Consider the following 16,584-nt stretch of genomic DNA (forward strand, 5'->3'; position numbering starts at 1 on the left):
TCCAAATGCTAGTGAAAGGGTACCTCCACTTATGGTCGTTGAGCCTGTTAGCAGACATGGTAACCACTAATGGGAGTTTTGGTGCCCGTTGGTGTCATTTTTTTAGAATTAGAAAAATAAGGAATTTTTAGAATTACTGCCCCTTACTTGATTCCCACTATTCAAGTTTCCCACTAGTTTAGAGAGTGTTTAGCTTTGCCCTAGTATGCTAGGTGGCCTTATAAAAATGCCCTTTTGTCACGTTTCCGCGTGGTCCAACGTCATTTGATCGAGATGGGGATTTCCTACAGATATTTTTTGCGAATCACAGGGCACCTCGTCCCAGCCCGTGGCTATCATGAGTTAGGAAGCTATTGTTGAGGCCCACCATCCATGGTCGTTGATGGCCTCGTTGTCCGCTAAGTCGCCACTCTTGGCTAGAATGAACTTAAAGGTAGAGTTGCATGTGTTGCCCTCCTCGAAGTTGGCAGCTGATGATGAGGACGCGGTGACACCAATGCTCTCCTCGTCACCGATCCTCGAGCCTTGGAAGGAAGCGGAGCACGGCCATGTGAAGGCCGAGATGGAGATGTTGGAAGAGCATCTCGCCGCCAAGGCCAAAATCACCGCTCTAAGACGGAGTGTGGCCTTAAGATGACTTCGGAAAGCTTGGTACAAAAATAGGACCTCAAAATTTGTCGGCAACTTTGAACGGTTTGGATCTCCGGTATTTTTATCAAACTTCGATGTTATCGGGATTGCTACAAGTAATAGTGAAATTTCTTCAAGATATAGACAGACAATAAAAGAGCAATCATGTTGAGTTCAGGTAACTCGTATGTGTGACGCGGACTAAGGCATAGCCTAGTGGTGAAAAGGGACAGATGCCTTCCCACCCCCCTAGTTCAAGGCATGATACTTGCAATTTGGGTTTGTTGCACCAATTATATTATAGTCTCTCTTATAGTTCTTTTGTCAAAAAAAATTGAGAGCACAAAGTAGAGCAAAGAGAAACTTAATTTTGCTTAGTGTTGATTGTGAATAGAAATTAAGGGACTAGAATAGCATGTGGAGTCACATGGAGTCTAGTAGTAGCAACACTACTCAAAGTGTAAACTCATCCAATGTACATGAAACTTTTTTCGAGAAAACGCAAAAGAGCTTGCGTTTCATTGTATTGAAAAGAAGGGGGGTTAATAATTACAATCCTCCTGGGAGGCGGTTACAGTTCGGGATGAAGATAGTCAATTGACGTCCCAGATTTGCGGGATGATGGCTCTAAGCCCTAACGCGCCAGCGGCAGCCCAAAGGGCGGCCTCCTCCTTGATCTTTGCGAGCAAGTCAGCAATGAGGGGGCGGCCATGATTGAAGACGCAGTCGTTGCGGTGCTTCCAAAGCATCCAGGGGACTAGCAGGACCGCAGAAGCAAGGCCTTTGCGCATTGGCTTGGGCGCGAGCTGTCTTGCGGATTGCCACCAGTTGTTGAGGGATGGCTCATGAGCAGGCGGGGGGCATGGGGCCCGGAGCCAACTGAACACCTCATGCCAGGTCTGCCGACAAGGAGGAGGTGGTTCATGGTTTCGGGCGCCTGGTCGCAAAGGGGGCAACGCGTGGGGTGCGGCAAGCTGCGGCGGTCGGCGGTCCAGCAGCGATCCAGGTGAGCTAGCCAGTGGAAGAACCTGACACGCGAGGGCACCCAGCACTTCCAGGTGAGCTTCCACGCGTCGCATGCGATGGAGCCGTGGAAAGTGCCGAGGTAGGCAGATTTGGCTGAGTAGGTGCTGTTCGCGCTCCACTTCCAGGTTAGGCGGTCTGGCTCCATGGAGAGAGTAGTGTGCTCGATCTTACGCCATAGCTGCATGTACTGCCCAATCTCCTAGAGCCCCACGACGCCTTGGATATCTTGTGCCCATCGGTTGGCGAGGAGGCCGTCCTCCATGGCGAGGTAGGCAGATTTGACTGAGTAGGTGCCGTTTGCGCTCCACTTCCAGGTTAGGCGGTCTGGCTCCGCGGAGAGAGTGGTGTGCTCGATCTTATGCCATAGCTGCAGGTACTGCCCAATCTCCTGGAGCCCCACGACGCCTTGGATATCTTGGGCCCATCGGTTGGCGAGGAGGCCGTCCGTCCGCCATGTATCTTGCGTACATTTAACTTACACAAACGAATTTAAGCTGAGGAATTTTCAGCAAGGTGAAGTTTGTTAAGAGTTATGTATATGGAGTCATGATCTCATAGAACATCTGCATCCTACTAGGCATGATATATACTCCCTTCGTTCGAAATTACTTGTCTCGGAAATAGATGTATCTAGAACTAAATAAGTCTAGATAAATTCATTTCTGCAACAAGCTCTTCCGAATGGAGGGAGTAATGCGTGTGAGCACACTGTAACCTGTGCCTTCATGGGGAGCCGATGCGACCGGTGTGTGGCATTGTACCGATATCAGGCCCCGAAAATGTAACCTCGTTGGTGTCCCCGAAATCGTGTAGCGGAGCTGTCTCATGCTCACGCACATTACTAGCTACTAAAGGTGCACAATCCAGTCTGAGAATTTCCCATAAACAAAGTGAATGGAATAACATATAGCAGCATTGCATAAAAATGTAACAATGAACGAACATGTATACAATCAACCTATCTGTTAGTATAAATATCTATGCACAAGGAAGCAACCTCGGTTTCAGTATCGAACTACATGTGATCATATGACTGCACCAAGGAACGCATCCAATAATCCAATTACTCAGATCTCCAGTGGAGAAAATCAGAGGTAGGTGTCCTCTCTCCAGGATGTGGCCAGCCGGCAATATCGAAAAGGCCATGTGATAAAATTCAAGCCTGAAGCAACACGTGAATCTAAAACAACCAGTGCTTCTTTCTAGGCTTGTACTTGCTCGGGAGATCTACAAAGCAACAAGTAATTTCCTTTTCTTGAGAAATGGATATACAATAGTATACAAACTGATGTATTCAGTTCTTACAATTAAAGATAAGGACATTCTATTTCTGACCTCGTGCATCGTATAGTGAGTTGTAGTGAATTTCAGACCAGAAACTTAGCCAAAGCTCTGAAAAACATGTAACTTAAGGAGTCAGCCATCATAACCAGTTACTTTTTTTCATTAACAGTTGTATGCAGTAATCACAGATGTGCTTAGGGATGCCTGCAACTGATATATATTTTATGTTTCGCAAATTGTGTGCAACAGATTTGATGTGGGCAATAATCCACTGAAGATTGTGATTGCGACTACTGCCTTTTTATGTAGATATGCACAATACTTGTTTGTTCCTTGGCAGAGGCCAAAACGTTACCTCTTTGTGGAGCCTGATACTGTGGAACAATTTCAACAAAACAGGTATCTCTGAAAGATGTAAGAAGGCATATCTTCGCAGCAAACTGCCAAAAGCAAAGAGAAACATTAGGCGTCTTCTTTCTCAATGGGGCTAAGCTTGTCAAGATATTATTCCCTCTGAAGGTACAAAATTAAGATACTGTGATAGTATATTCACCAAAGATGTATAACTTTTAGTGAGACAAGTTAAAATTTCACATGTGGTGTACAAGTAAAGTATTAATCAGATGAGACAATAAAGAGACCATCAGAAGTTCCATCAACAGAACAGATTAACTTGTACTCCTACTTCAGTAGAATGCGAGAAAAATAGGAATAATACACAAAGGTAATATAAAAGGCAGAAAATCTTGCAGCAGTGCAGGAAGTTAGCTAACTTTCAGTTTAGCAAAGAAATGATGGAAACAATGAATGTGAAAGAGAGTTCACCTTATCAGCAGCTGCTTGCAATGTGACATGGTCTCCCCATTCCCCAGATCTGGAGAAGATGAGATTCAGATTCATGAATAATTAAATACAAAAGCACAAGCATGAACTGTTTTCATTGAAGTACTCTGCAAGCAAAATGAAGCCCACAATAGTGCATACTTTTTCATCTTCTTGCAATAGTGTTTATATTTCATTGGGACATGCCCCTCATACAAAGAGTTGCACGCCTTGAGCTGCAGAAGAAAGAAAATGGCACACATAAGCCTTCAAGTCTCAAAGAAGATAATTGTCAGCATATGGACACAACTATAGCCTAATAATATTGAAAATCTGCTTATTTATAAATCACACAAAAAAATTATAAGGGGGCATTCACCATAAAGTTTAAGATGCATGTGTGACATTGCAGTTTAGCAAGATGAGTGCAATAACATAAAGTGGTACTTTAGGATGCGTTTGTATTTTTTTCTTTCAGGTTCCTTGTAGTATACTGTCATTTCATATAAATGCAGCAGTTTCGAGGACCTTCTGATCCCTTCCCAGTGTTAAAAAAACATAAAGTGGTACTTTCAATATGCCTAGGTGATCGATATACCTGCTTCACTATCTCTTTCCGAACATGCTTGTGATACTCAGGTGATCGATATAGCTGGTCTGAGAGTGCACGGAACTACAGGGAAAAAATAATTGTATCCTTAGATAAACATATAGTTAAGAACTTCAGAAGATCATATAATTTCATCCAGTGAATCAAATTCTGCTTTAGAAAAATCACAAACCTGACAATTGCCATCACCTGATACCCTCACTTCAAACAAGCCATATGCATTTAACCTACAAAAGATTCTCATTAATTAGGAACTATGAGAATAATACATGTGTTAGCAATGCAAAATTCACCGAAACAGGTTGTGGGTGATTCGAGGTCAGCTTAGCTATTTCTGTAGGGTGCAGTGAGTAAAGACAGGCTAAAGACTGTTCCCATATGTAGGCAAACCATTTAGTTGAAATGCCCAAAGAGAGGACATAGGATATGATTTAGATGCATACTCAGAATGTTATTCCACACCCCGTTTGGATGTTGGCATTCAAGGCCGGAATTTGGCATTGGCATTTGCCTGACCCGACAGCTCTTTGGGTAGCCTGGATATCCAGGCTCGATATCATAACCTTCTCCCGAACACTCGCGCTAGCCCCAGTGCTCTGTATTTGGCCAAATCCTCTATCCCTTGCTCATTCGCTCCATCCTGTACAAGAAAAGGAGCATGGCGACCACATGGGAGGAATCAGGAGACCGAGGAAGGACACACCCCAGGCGGAGGTCCACGGCGGCGCAGGGAGGTGCTCCTTTCTTTCTTCTCCACAACAGTCCTTTGTCCACCCCCGATGTCCCACTACTCTTTCCGTGGTTGTTGACGTGGCCTCCATATCTGATCCCTCCCCTGCAGGACCCCTCCTTCCGATTCGCCACGGCCCTCATCCCTCCGGCCATCCCCTTGCAGTGCCTCTCCCAGAACATGCCACTGTGCCTCCTTACATCGCAGATGCATAGATTATTCCTCCCCATGGCATCCCTCTCACCCAGATGTGTTTCCCACTGCATCCCCTCTAATGGAGCATGCTACCTCGTCCTGCACCCCACGGCAGCATCCCCTCGCCCATCCCTGCACATCCTCTCCTGCTGCCCCATTAATTCTTAGATGTTAATTATCGCTGTGGTTGCTACGAATATTTGAGCTTCGATTGCATTAGAAAAAGATCGGTGTTGCCCGGTTCTGTATGAAGCTGCTTTGTTGGTCAGCTGGCCCAATTATTTGAGCTTTGAATGCTTCCTCTTTGTGCTGCACGCACGTGAGAGGAAGAATTCACCGGGCACTATCGTTTGACTATATTCTTGCTTACTGAGCAATGTGAGATCAAGTAAAGAAAAGGCAGGGCATTCCAGCGTTGATAAAATTTATGCGCATGATGTGCAGATTTGATTTCCAAACTGTACAACAAAGTATATTCTTCATACTCTTATAAATGTGCAAATTCCATTCGTTGTCCATCCAAACAAGAACTGGAATGGTTGCCCCCTTGGATTCCAAGTGCCAAATATATGAACATCCAAACACTAGTATTGGCCTTGAAGCTCAATACCAATGTCCTGAGATATTTGGAATTGAAGGCAATGCAATGCCGAGCACTTCAATATCTACATCCAAACCGAGCCCCATAGTTTTCCCTGGCGCCTTTAAAAAATCTGACATAGAATCCCCAATGTGATGCAAAATAAACATGTTTTTTCATTTAAAAAATTAAATGCTTTTAGCCTTTGGCTCAACTGCTATGGACTTGTAAAGCTATGACCGACTTCTGGACTCTCAATACATGCCCAAATGTTTACCAAAAGAATCCTGTGAAAGGATGGAATCATCCAACTTTGCAAGAACAGAAGTGAAAACTGTACCAGAGTCAAGCATGTAAGAATCATCAAAGTTTACCTGTCATGAAGACGATGATGATCCATGGTGGCATCACTATATGTTGGGAAGTATGTATTAATCCGGGGAACATGCTGTCAATGTGCCAAAGTAAGGAATTTCAGGTAACAAGCACACACAGTTAATTTTATTTAACCAATACCATACCGCAGAGAAAAACAAAAAGACTGCCCGACAAACACAAATTTAACAGTTCTAGCAAGGGAAGGGAAGGGTAACAGAAGTAAATAGCACAGCAGGCATGCAATATCTTACAGGAATAGATGTCAAATTCGTAAGGCGCTTGGCCATAGCACCATCTAGCTTCGCATATTCTTCTTCAAGAACCATTGCAATCATCTTGTCATCATCTGTCTCGCTCCTCTGGCTGCTCACAGAGGTTGAGCTGGACGAGGCACCTCCATTTGGAAACATATGCGTCATGCCCAACCTATAGGTAAAGAACAGGACAAAATGAACTTTAAATAATGCTCAACAATATGTATTGGTATAAATTCAGATGTTATAGACAAACAAATATGAAATATATCAGCAAAAAGTCGAAAATAGAGTGTAATTTCTAGGCACAGCTATGCATAATGTCAGCAATGTAGAATTATACGAAATAGATACAATCTACAAAAATATGAATTGTATAAAACCAGACTCTATTTCATTGACCATATATTTAACAGACACCAAAGCAGCAATTGAGGGGAACATGACCACATGAGGGAAGCCTCTAATAACTAAGCTGTAAAATGTGTACATGCTAACATCAACTTATTTATCGGTGGATAATGATTTGTGTAATCATTTTCTTTAATGTATCCAGGTTTGCATACGGCACACTTGATATGCATTTACCCATATATCTATATGTTATAACAATATATGGTACTCCCTCTGTAAACTAATATAAGAGCGTTTAGATAACTAAAATAGTGATCCAAATGCTCTTATATTAGTTTACGGAGGGAGTATATGTTATAACAATATATGGTATAAGTATAACTACTTGTCCACTTACATTGAATTTGGATCTGTATGTTTGAACCAATGATTGCGCATATAATTATTATCTGATGATACGTGTGCAAAATGGAAATGGATGACTAGCTTAAAACAAGTAGTGGCATGATTAATATCTAATTATACCTGTGCAGTATAGAAATGGATGTTGAGTTTAAAACAAGACTCCAATGTTATAACTGGACTAGTAGAGTCATAATTATAGAGCAGAGAATTGGGTGGTTACTCTCATGGACATTGGCACATTGCAATATCTCTCCAATCAGGAGAGAACTGAACTAACTTATATGCCATCTCCTCCAAAGTCAGTGAAGGCATATGTTCTTAAAAATCTAAGAGAATTCTTTTGGCAGCTCGAAGGGAGCTAGCATAGTCAACTGTATCCAATTGACAGAATGGATTCTGCCTACCTATTGCTTCCACACAGACACAGAATCCTAGGGGCTGTTTGGTTCCCAGCCATGCTTTGCCGCACTTCAAGGTGCAGCAAGATTCTCTTGGCCAAGCCAAAGTGTGGCTAAGAATATGTGCACCCAAAGGTTAGACTAGTTTGGCAAAAAAATTGTGGCACGCTATGACAAAGTTGGCTTCCGATTAGACATGCCTTTTCCAGTCGCCGCTAGCACCTCAGGCTGTTGAATCCCACAGGGACAACGCAAATCGTTGACTCTGCGCATTGATTGTGGCCGAACCACGACCACACAAATTCGGAGGGCGAAACTTCTAATCACCGGGAAACATCAATTTGCACATAGAGCAACTGAACACGCTACCTTTGCTCCACCGACATTCCCAGATCGAGAGCAGACGCGAGTGGTAGGGCAAAAAACAGGGACCGCATCGGGTTTGTACGGAAGGATTCATCGCGAAAGAACCGCTCTATCCGACGGACTAGCAAGATCGATCTCCTAAGAACTCGATGACCCCCGCGGCCCGCGCCAATCAATCCCGCCCCCGTAGAGCAGGAACCGGTGCGAGGTTTCTCTTCCTGCTATCGCGCAAAGAAATTCCCCCAAAAAATCTAAGGAAAATATCTCCCGGATCACGGGAGAGGCACTGGAGCACGGGAGCATACCTGCGGCGGGAGGGGCGGTGTATGAATTTGAGAGCGGCGGCGAGGAGGGGATTGGAGGAACGCGCGAGGTTCCTCGTGGGGGCGCTTTTGTTTTGTGGGCTTGGGTGGGGGGAGGTGGAATGGAAGAAACGGAAAGCGGACGCGGATGGCGACGCGTTGTCTGGAGTAAGTACTAAGAACTGCGATTTCGTTGCCTTCGGTTGCGCTTCTTGCCCGCTGCCGCGGTTTCTCACGCGTACGGCGTACCCACCACCGACCCAGCAACGAAGAGCCGGTCACCACCTCCCTGGCTCCCTTGCTATTCGCCGGGCCCGGCTTATTTGAACGGCTGACAGGTGGGCCATGCACCGGTAGTGACGCGTGTACGTGCACTTGGAAATGGATCCGGCTTGACTGCTCCCTCCCTGCTCCTATCCGTGCTCCCACTTCATCCTACGGCTGTCTTTTTTCCTTTTTTCTTTTTAATCTAATCATCTCCTCCCCTGATTTTAAGGGGGTGGGGCCGGGCCTTATTTTGTTCCAATCAAATCAAGCCACGTAGACGGGAGCATGGATAGGCACACAACGAGGGAGCAGGCAAGTCTCGTCCCTTGGAAATTGAGACCTTTTGCATGCACTTGAGCATCTCCAATGAAAGATGTAGATTTAAAAATACCTAATTTTTGCATCTTCAGTGCCCACAAACACCTCTCCAACAGATGATATAGATAAAAAAATGCATTTCCGCCTTTCAGAGATGTAAAATGCAACACTTCGGATGCAAATATAAATCTTCGCCTATAGAAGACGTATATTTGACAGTCGCGCGCCAACCATCGTTTCCTTTCACTTTCCTCCCTTCTTCCTCCCACCTCCCGCCACACCGCCGTCGACGCCCGCCCGCCCGCCTACCACACACGCCGCAGTCGCCCCGTGCCAGATCCGGCCCCGTCGTCGCCCCCGCTGCCGGTTCCGATGCTCCTCCGTCGTCGGCTGCCGCCCGATGCCGCGAGTCGGCGGTTTTTTCTCCTCTTCTCCTCGTCGTCGATTCGGCCCCTGCGCCGCTCCTCTGCCGGCACCAAGCCCTTGCCGCCCCACCCCACCTCCGGCCGCCGCCGCTTGCCGTGTTTCCTCCACTCCCCATGTCGTCCGACCTTGTCGCTACCCGATTCGACCCCATCGTTGCCCGACCTCGCCGCTGCCAAGCCCCACCGTCGCTTCCCACATCATGTTTCCGCCGCCCCCACCATGTTTCCCTCGCCCCCGCCCACCACACCCCACTTCCGCCCGCCCACCGCACGTCGTCGCCGACCTCGTTGATGCCCGATTCGACCCCGTCGCCGCCCCGTCGCACACCATGCCGCCGAAGTAGCTCCCGAAGAGCAAGACGGGGTTCTTCGACGTGCAGGCGAAGCTGTCCGGACACTTTGGCGTCAAGCTCTCGAAGAACTTGATGAATGAAGTATTTCGAATTAGTTGAAGTAGTAGTTGAATTATGTTTAAAACTATGTTTAATTTATTTGAAATGAAGTAGTAGTTGATTCTGCTATGTTTGAGTTACATGTTTGAAATGAAGTACTAGTTGAAGTATAATTTTATATCTTCATTTTGTATCATCTATTAGAGTTGCTCTTCTACATTTCCAATATACATCATCTGTTGGAGTTAGCACTTTTTTGGAGATGCAGAACGTACTTTTGGGAGATGTAATTTTTTACATCTCCAAATTTGCATCTTCCTTTGGAGATGCTCTTAGAGATGGATTGAATTAGCTGTAGTTTACCACCCAACCTCCCACACGGCAGTAACACACATACGCTCAGCTAATTGAATGGACTGATGTTACACCCGTTAACCGGACCAATTTGGACATGCAAGCCACTAGGGTAAAGTGCGATGCCTACTAGGTCTAGAATTGAGCTCATGAGTCGAATTCTCTTCTTCCTGCTCAATCTCATGCACAACTACCTCTTCAGTGGTAGATGACGCGTTGACACCCCCCTCCGCCTGGGAAGTGGCTTGCCCCCAAGCCGACGGCCTCGGGATCAACTGCTTTAGTGAGTCCTTGTCTACTCAAGTTGCATGGTGCATGATATGTCTCCAACGTATCTATAATTTATGAAGTATTCATGTTGTTATATTATCATTCTTGGATGTTTTACAATCATTTTATAGCAACTTTATATTTTTTTGGGACTAACCTATTGACCCAGTGCCTAGTGCCAATTGCTGTTTTTTGCTTGTTTTTTACATGGCAGAAAATCAATATCAAACGAAGTCCAAACACCGTGAAACTTTTTGAGGATTTTTATGGACCAGAAGACCACCAATGGGCTAGAGCAGCACCTGGGGGTGCCCCGACAGGGGCACAACCCACTAGGGCGCGCCTGGGGGGCCAGGCACGCCCAGGTGGGTTGTGCCCACCTCGGTGGCCTCCCGCACCCCCTATTTGCCCTATAAAATTCCAAATATTTCAAAACCCCTCGGGGGTTAACCTAGATCAGAAGTCCCGCCGTCGCAAGGCTCTGTAGCCACCAAAAACCAAACTAGACCCCATTCCGGCACCCTGCCGGAGGGGGGAATCATCACCTGTGACCATCTTCATCATCCCGGCGGCCACCACGACGAGGAGAGAGTAGTCCACCCTCGAGGCTGAGGGTTTGTACCAGTAGCTATGTGTTTAATCTCTCTCTCTCTCTCTTATGTTCTTGAGATGTCACGATCTTGATGTATCGCGGGCTTTGTTAATATAGTCGGATCATATGATGTTTTCTCCTCTCTATCTTGTTGTGATGAATTGAGTTTTCCAGTTGAGATGTTGTTATCGGATTGAATACTTTTACGGATTTGAGAGCACTTGATATATGTCTTGCATATGAATACTCGTGGTGACAATGGGGTATCATATTAATTCACTTGATATGTGTTTTGGTATTCAACTCGCAGATTCCCGTGGTGACATTGAGGTAATCTATGCATAGGGGTTGATGCACGTTCTCGTCTTTTGTTTCTCTGGTAGAAATTTTGGGGCACTCTTTGAGATTCTTTGTGTTGGATTGAGTATTATGAATCTGAAATTATTTGGTGTTATTTTAGTATGAACTCTTGGATAGATCGATCGGAAAGAATAGCTTCGAGGTGGTTTCGTACACTACAAACAATTTCTTCGTATGTTCCCCGCTAGATAGGAACTTTGGAGTGATTCTTTGTTGCACGTTGAGGGATGGTTATATGATCCAGTTATATTAGCATTGTTGAGAGATTGCACTAGCGAAAGTACGGACCCTAGGCCTCATTTTCAAGCATTGCAACACCGTTTTTGAGCCCGTTTACTATTTGCTACCTTACTATTTTTATTTATTCAGATTATAAAAATATATTTCTACCATCAATATTACACTTTTATCACCATCTCTTCGCCGAACTAGTGCACCTATACAATTTGCCATTGTATTGGGTGTGTTGGGGACACAAGAGATTTCTTGTATTTGGTTGCAGGGTTGTTTGAGAGAGACCATCTTCATCCTACACCTCCCACGGATTGATAAACCCTTGGGCATTCACTTAAGGGAAAATTGCTACTGTCCTACAAAACTCTGCGCTTGGAGGCCCAACACGAGTCTACAAGAATAAAGTTGCGTAATAGACATCAATCTCTTTTCTGGCACCGTTGCCGGGGAGGTTAGGTAAGCGGCACTCACACCTCGTCAACGAAGCTCTTTTCTGGCACCGTTGCCGGGAGGTGAGTGCATGAAGGTATATCTTTAGATCTTGCAATTGAATCTTCTAGTTTCTTGTTTTATCACTAGTTTGGTTTATAAAAGAAAACTACATGAAAAAAATGGAATTGAGGTTGCATCATATTATTGATCATCTTTATAGTATCTTTCTTGAAAATGATGGTTCGGAAAATTGTGCTCAGTTTCTAGAAGAAGAAGTCAATAAAATGTTTGGCACAAAATATTTGAACGATGACTATGATTGCAATATTGTTGGTATGAACTCTTTGAATATCCATGATGCTAACGATATGCAAAGCCATAAGCTTGGGGATGCTATATTTGATGAAGATGATATTTTTAGTCCCCCAAGATTTGATGTGCAAATTTATTATGATGATTGCATGCCTCCTATTTATGATGATTATATTGATGAAAGTGGATTTGGAAAGGTCATGACCTTATTTAATGACGAATCCACTATTTTGGAGGAGGTTGCAATTGATTATGACAACAAAGTTCCTATATATAATGATTATGGTGATGACATGTATGCTATATTGAATAATGAAATGTCGGTGTCAAAACCGGCGGATCTCGGGTAGGGGGTCCCGAACTATGCGTCTAAGGCGGATGGTAACAGGAGGCAGGGGACACGATGTTTTACCCAGGTTCGGGCCCTCTTGATGGAGGTAAAACCCTATGTCCTGCTTGATTATTCTTGATAATATGAGTAGTACAAGAGTTGATCTACCACGAGATCTGAGAGGCTAAACCCTAGAAGCTAGCCTATGGTATGATTGTATGTTGTCCTACGGACTAAAACCCTCCGGTTTATATAGACACCGGAGGGGGCTAGGGTTACACAGAGTCGGTTACAAGGAAGGAGATCTACATATCCGTATTGCCAAGATTGCCTTCCACGCCAAGGAGAGTCCCATCCGGACACGGGACGAAGTCTTCAATCTTGTATCTTCATAGTCCAATAGTCCGGCCAAAGGATATAGTCCGGCTGTCCGGATACCCCCTAATCCAGGACTCCCTGAGTAGCCCCTGAACCAGGCTTCAATGACGATGAGTCCAGCGCGCAGATTGTCTTCGACATTGCAAGGCGGGTTCCTCCTCCGAATACTTCATAGAAGATTTTGAACACGCGGATCGTGTTCGCCTCTGCAAAACAAGTTGCACATACCACCGTAGAGAGACTAATATTTAGACAAATCTAATATGCTGACGTACCCCGTAGTGTGACATCACACCACAGCCAGGTCTTTTTTCAAATCGTTTTTCATAACCTATCTCAGCGTGTTTCGCGAGGCGGTTTCCTTGGCACGTCTTGTCGAAGCAGAGATCGTGTCCCCTTATTACGGGATTCCCATCAATACGGACATGGGTAACCCAACCGCGCCATCAATTACGGCGCTTGGGGGATAAGTGAGTTTTACCAGGCTGGTGGGGGCGCATAGTTTCGTCCGCCCTTATAAAGGGATAAGGTTTCACCTTTTTCTACCCACGCCTTCTTCCTCCTTGCTCATCCATTTTCGCGCACTCGAGCTCTAGCGCCCAAGTCCACATCCTTCTCCTCAACTCTCTCCAAACATGTCTGGAGCGGGAGGCAAGTGGATGGTCTCCTCCGTCATGGAGGGACACATCAAAAAACTACGTGGTGCCGGATACTTGGCCGCGGATATCGCGCACCGGCTGCCAGCCGCGGGGCAGATCGTCCCTACCCCGGAACCTCACGAAAGGGTGGTTTTCCTCCCCCACTTCATTCGCGGACTGGGGTTTCCCCTCCATCCATTCGTCTGCGGCCTTTTGTTCTATTATGGGCTGGACTTTCATGATATGGTCCCGAATTTCATCCTAAACATCTCGGCGTTCATCGTCGTGTGCGAGGCTTTCCTCCGCATCCGGCCCCACTTCGGCCTATGGCTGAAGACCTTCAATATCAAGCCGAAGGTAGTAGGCGGCCAACAAGCGGAATGCGGCGGAGCCATGGTGGGCAAAATGCCCAACGTTACATGGCTCGAGGGCTCCTTCGTGGAGACCATAAAGGGGTGGCAATAGGGGTGGTTCTACATCATCGAGCCGCACGACACCAACTGGGTGGCGGCCCCCGAGTTTCGACCCAGAATCCCCACGCGGCTCACTTCCTGGAAGGAGAAGGGCCTGTCCTGGGGCTCATTGGTGGAGCTGGACGGACTCCAGAAGTGTATCTGGAACATGATAAGCAAGAAACTTAAGCTTGTCAACATAGTCCAGGTCATGCTCTTCCGCCGGATCCTCCCGTGTCAACAACGGGCTTTCAACTTATGGGAGTTCGACCAGGCCCAGCACCAGACTCTACACGAGCTCTTCGACACGACGCATAAGGACGTCTGGAAGGTGCTTTTCAAGGGCGCCGAGGTACCTCCTTCTCTTACCGAGGACCGCGGGCTAAGCGCGAAGCGCTCTGCAAATCCGGTAAGTTATGTACATCCGGTAGGGTATTTATTTCCCATAGCTTAACCATGTGCGGGGGCTGAGCTCCCATGTCTTTGACAGGACTGGGTGGAGACATCGGAGCAGATTAACTGTCCGGCCCCTCTGCCCGAAGACCCTGCAAACGCTCTCCTGACGGAGAAGCGGACTCCGGCTCCTTATGAGGTGCCGAAGAAGACCAAGAAGAAGGCCAAGGGAACCCGAAAGAGTTCCCGGCGCCAGGTGGTATCGGACTCATCGTCCGATAACTCCGAGACGCACTCCTCCCGCGAAAACGAGGAGGAGGAAGATGAAGATTCTCCCCCTCCAGACGGGGAAGACAAGAAAAGGAAGGCCGCCCCAACCGGGGAGGCCGAAGGGTCCAAGAAGGGAAGGACTCTCCTTTCGGACTGTTCCACCACCGCCACCGACGGCGAAGACGAGTGGTTACTCAGGGCTAAGCCCCTGGCGAAGTCGTAAGTATTCGGATACCAGAGTAACTCATAGCATACTTTTATTGCACTGCTTCTCCTAATCGTCGAATATGATCATGCAGTACGCCCCGAGCCCGTATCGACGTATCCTCGTCGGACGGTTCCTTGGACTCGTCGGATATGGATAGTGATACACTTCCAACCGCCTCCTCTCCTCGCCCTACGGACGATGTCGAAGTAATGTCTCAAGGGGCACCGAGCCGGGGGGAGACAGTCCCGGAGGCGCCTTAAGGCGACCTTCCGGACTCCAGGCGCGAAGGGAGCAAAACTCCCAAGGGCTCCAAGTTCGGCCCCCAGCCGAATGCCGCGCCGGAACCTCCAGTGGTTTCGGACTCCGGCAGGTGGCCCCCTTCCAAGAGGGGCAAGCCGCCCGTGCCGGTGACCTCTGTCCATCCAGAGGCACCGGACAACCTGCTGGGAGCGCTTCGCGGCGCTTCCATCGACGAAGAGCACCACACTATTATGAGTGCGGTGATCAAGAAGGTTCAGTCCGCCAAGAGCGGACTGACTGAAGCCTGTGCTAGCCTTCTAACAGGCTTTGAGATAAGTATTTAAAATATAGGAAAATATTACCGCATAGACAGTAGCCCCTGATGCTCTGTTTGGTGTTCACAAAGAAAAGCCAAATATAGGATCAAATAATATCTGCAGGAGTCTAATATAAGTGTGTCTGTATGCGTATGCAGGCTTCGCTGCTGACCTCTGCCGCACAGACGGCGGAGGTCGCTGCATTGAGGCAGAACCTCGAGCGGTCCGAGAAAGAGCTCAGTCTTGCCAAGATGCGGTTGCAAAATCATAGGATCATCATGGATGTGCCAGGGGCCACGACCGAAGTGGCGACCCTGAAGCAAGCGTTGTCCGAGGCCGAAAACAAAGCGGCCAAGGAGCGCACCGAGCGGGAAAAACAAGAGGCACGAGTGGGCGAGGTGCAGCAAGAGCTCCAGGCTCTCGTGAAGAAGCACGAGGCTTTGGAGCTTGACTCGAAGATGCGAGAGTCCGAGCTTGCTGTGGCCCTCGAGAGCATAGAGTATGCCAAGGCTGAAGCCCAAAAGTCCCTCCAGAAATTGAGGCGATGAGGAAGATAACGGCGGGTAAGGCCTTCAATATGCAAAGCAAGCATGTGAAAGTAAATTACTTGTTACTTACCCGAGTCCGGAGCTCTCCAGGACCATTCGAAGATTTCCCCCGCAGCGTGTCGGATGCCACGAAGTATTACCAGGCCGAGGAGGGAAGCTCGACGGAGAAGTTGTTCTGGTCCCAGTATACTGGGACTGAACACCCAATGCCTGTGAGCGACCAGCTGAAGCAACTGGTCGAGCTGCACAAGGCGACCGAACAGGCCATGAGGGGCCTTATAGCCCGGATGTGGCCTGGCGACTCCCTTCCCAATAGATACTTCGGCCTAGTGAGGCAGCTTGTGGATGCCTGCCCACGGCTGGAAGTCATAAAGCGGTCCGTCTTCATCGAAGGTGCACGTCGGGCTTTTGCCCGTGCGAAGGTGCACTGGGCCAAGATGGATGCCGGGAAGCTGGTGAAGGAGGGGCCGCCGCAGGGCAAGGAGCATCGCCACCCCAAAATGTATTATGAGGGTGTCC

General features: G+C 47.2%; 1 protein-coding gene across 1 annotated transcript; it reads right to left on the reverse strand.

The window, feature by feature from the left end:
* Positions 1 to 2,538: 2,538 nt before the first annotated feature.
* On the reverse strand, positions 2,539 to 8,585 carry LOC125537971 (OVARIAN TUMOR DOMAIN-containing deubiquitinating enzyme 12). The gene is made up of 10 exons (XM_048701290.1): positions 8,338 to 8,585; positions 6,507 to 6,681; positions 6,252 to 6,325; positions 4,545 to 4,599; positions 4,361 to 4,435; positions 3,925 to 3,998; positions 3,766 to 3,814; positions 3,296 to 3,380; positions 2,992 to 3,048; positions 2,539 to 2,883 (listed from the first exon to the last, which is right to left on the reverse strand). Exons 2-10 carry the CDS (start codon positions 6,672 to 6,674, stop codon positions 2,837 to 2,839), a joined length of 684 nt encoding a protein of 227 aa, XP_048557247.1. The 5' UTR covers positions 6,675 to 6,681; positions 8,338 to 8,585; the 3' UTR covers positions 2,539 to 2,836.
* Positions 8,586 to 16,584: the final 7,999 nt, after the last annotated feature.

Source organism: Triticum urartu, chromosome 2 (assembly GCF_003073215.2).
Source record: "Triticum urartu cultivar G1812 chromosome 2, Tu2.1, whole genome shotgun sequence".
Classification (NCBI taxonomy): Eukaryota; Viridiplantae; Streptophyta; class Magnoliopsida; order Poales; family Poaceae; genus Triticum; species Triticum urartu.

Bases quoted from the DNA above. Each gene is read 5' to 3' on its own strand.
- LOC125537971 (XM_048701290.1), bottom strand. From the start codon at position 6,674: ATGACGCATATGTTTCCAAATGGAGGTGCCTCGTCCAGCTCAACCTCT. The intron at 3,049-3,295 runs GTAACGTTTTGG...CATGTTTTTCAG, and splicing joins GTATCAGGCTCCACAAAGAG to AGCTTTGGCTAAGTTTCTGG. The intron at 2,884-2,991 runs GTCAGAAATAGA...GTTGCTTTGTAG, and splicing joins CTCACTATACGATGCACGAG to ATCTCCCGAGCAAGTACAAG.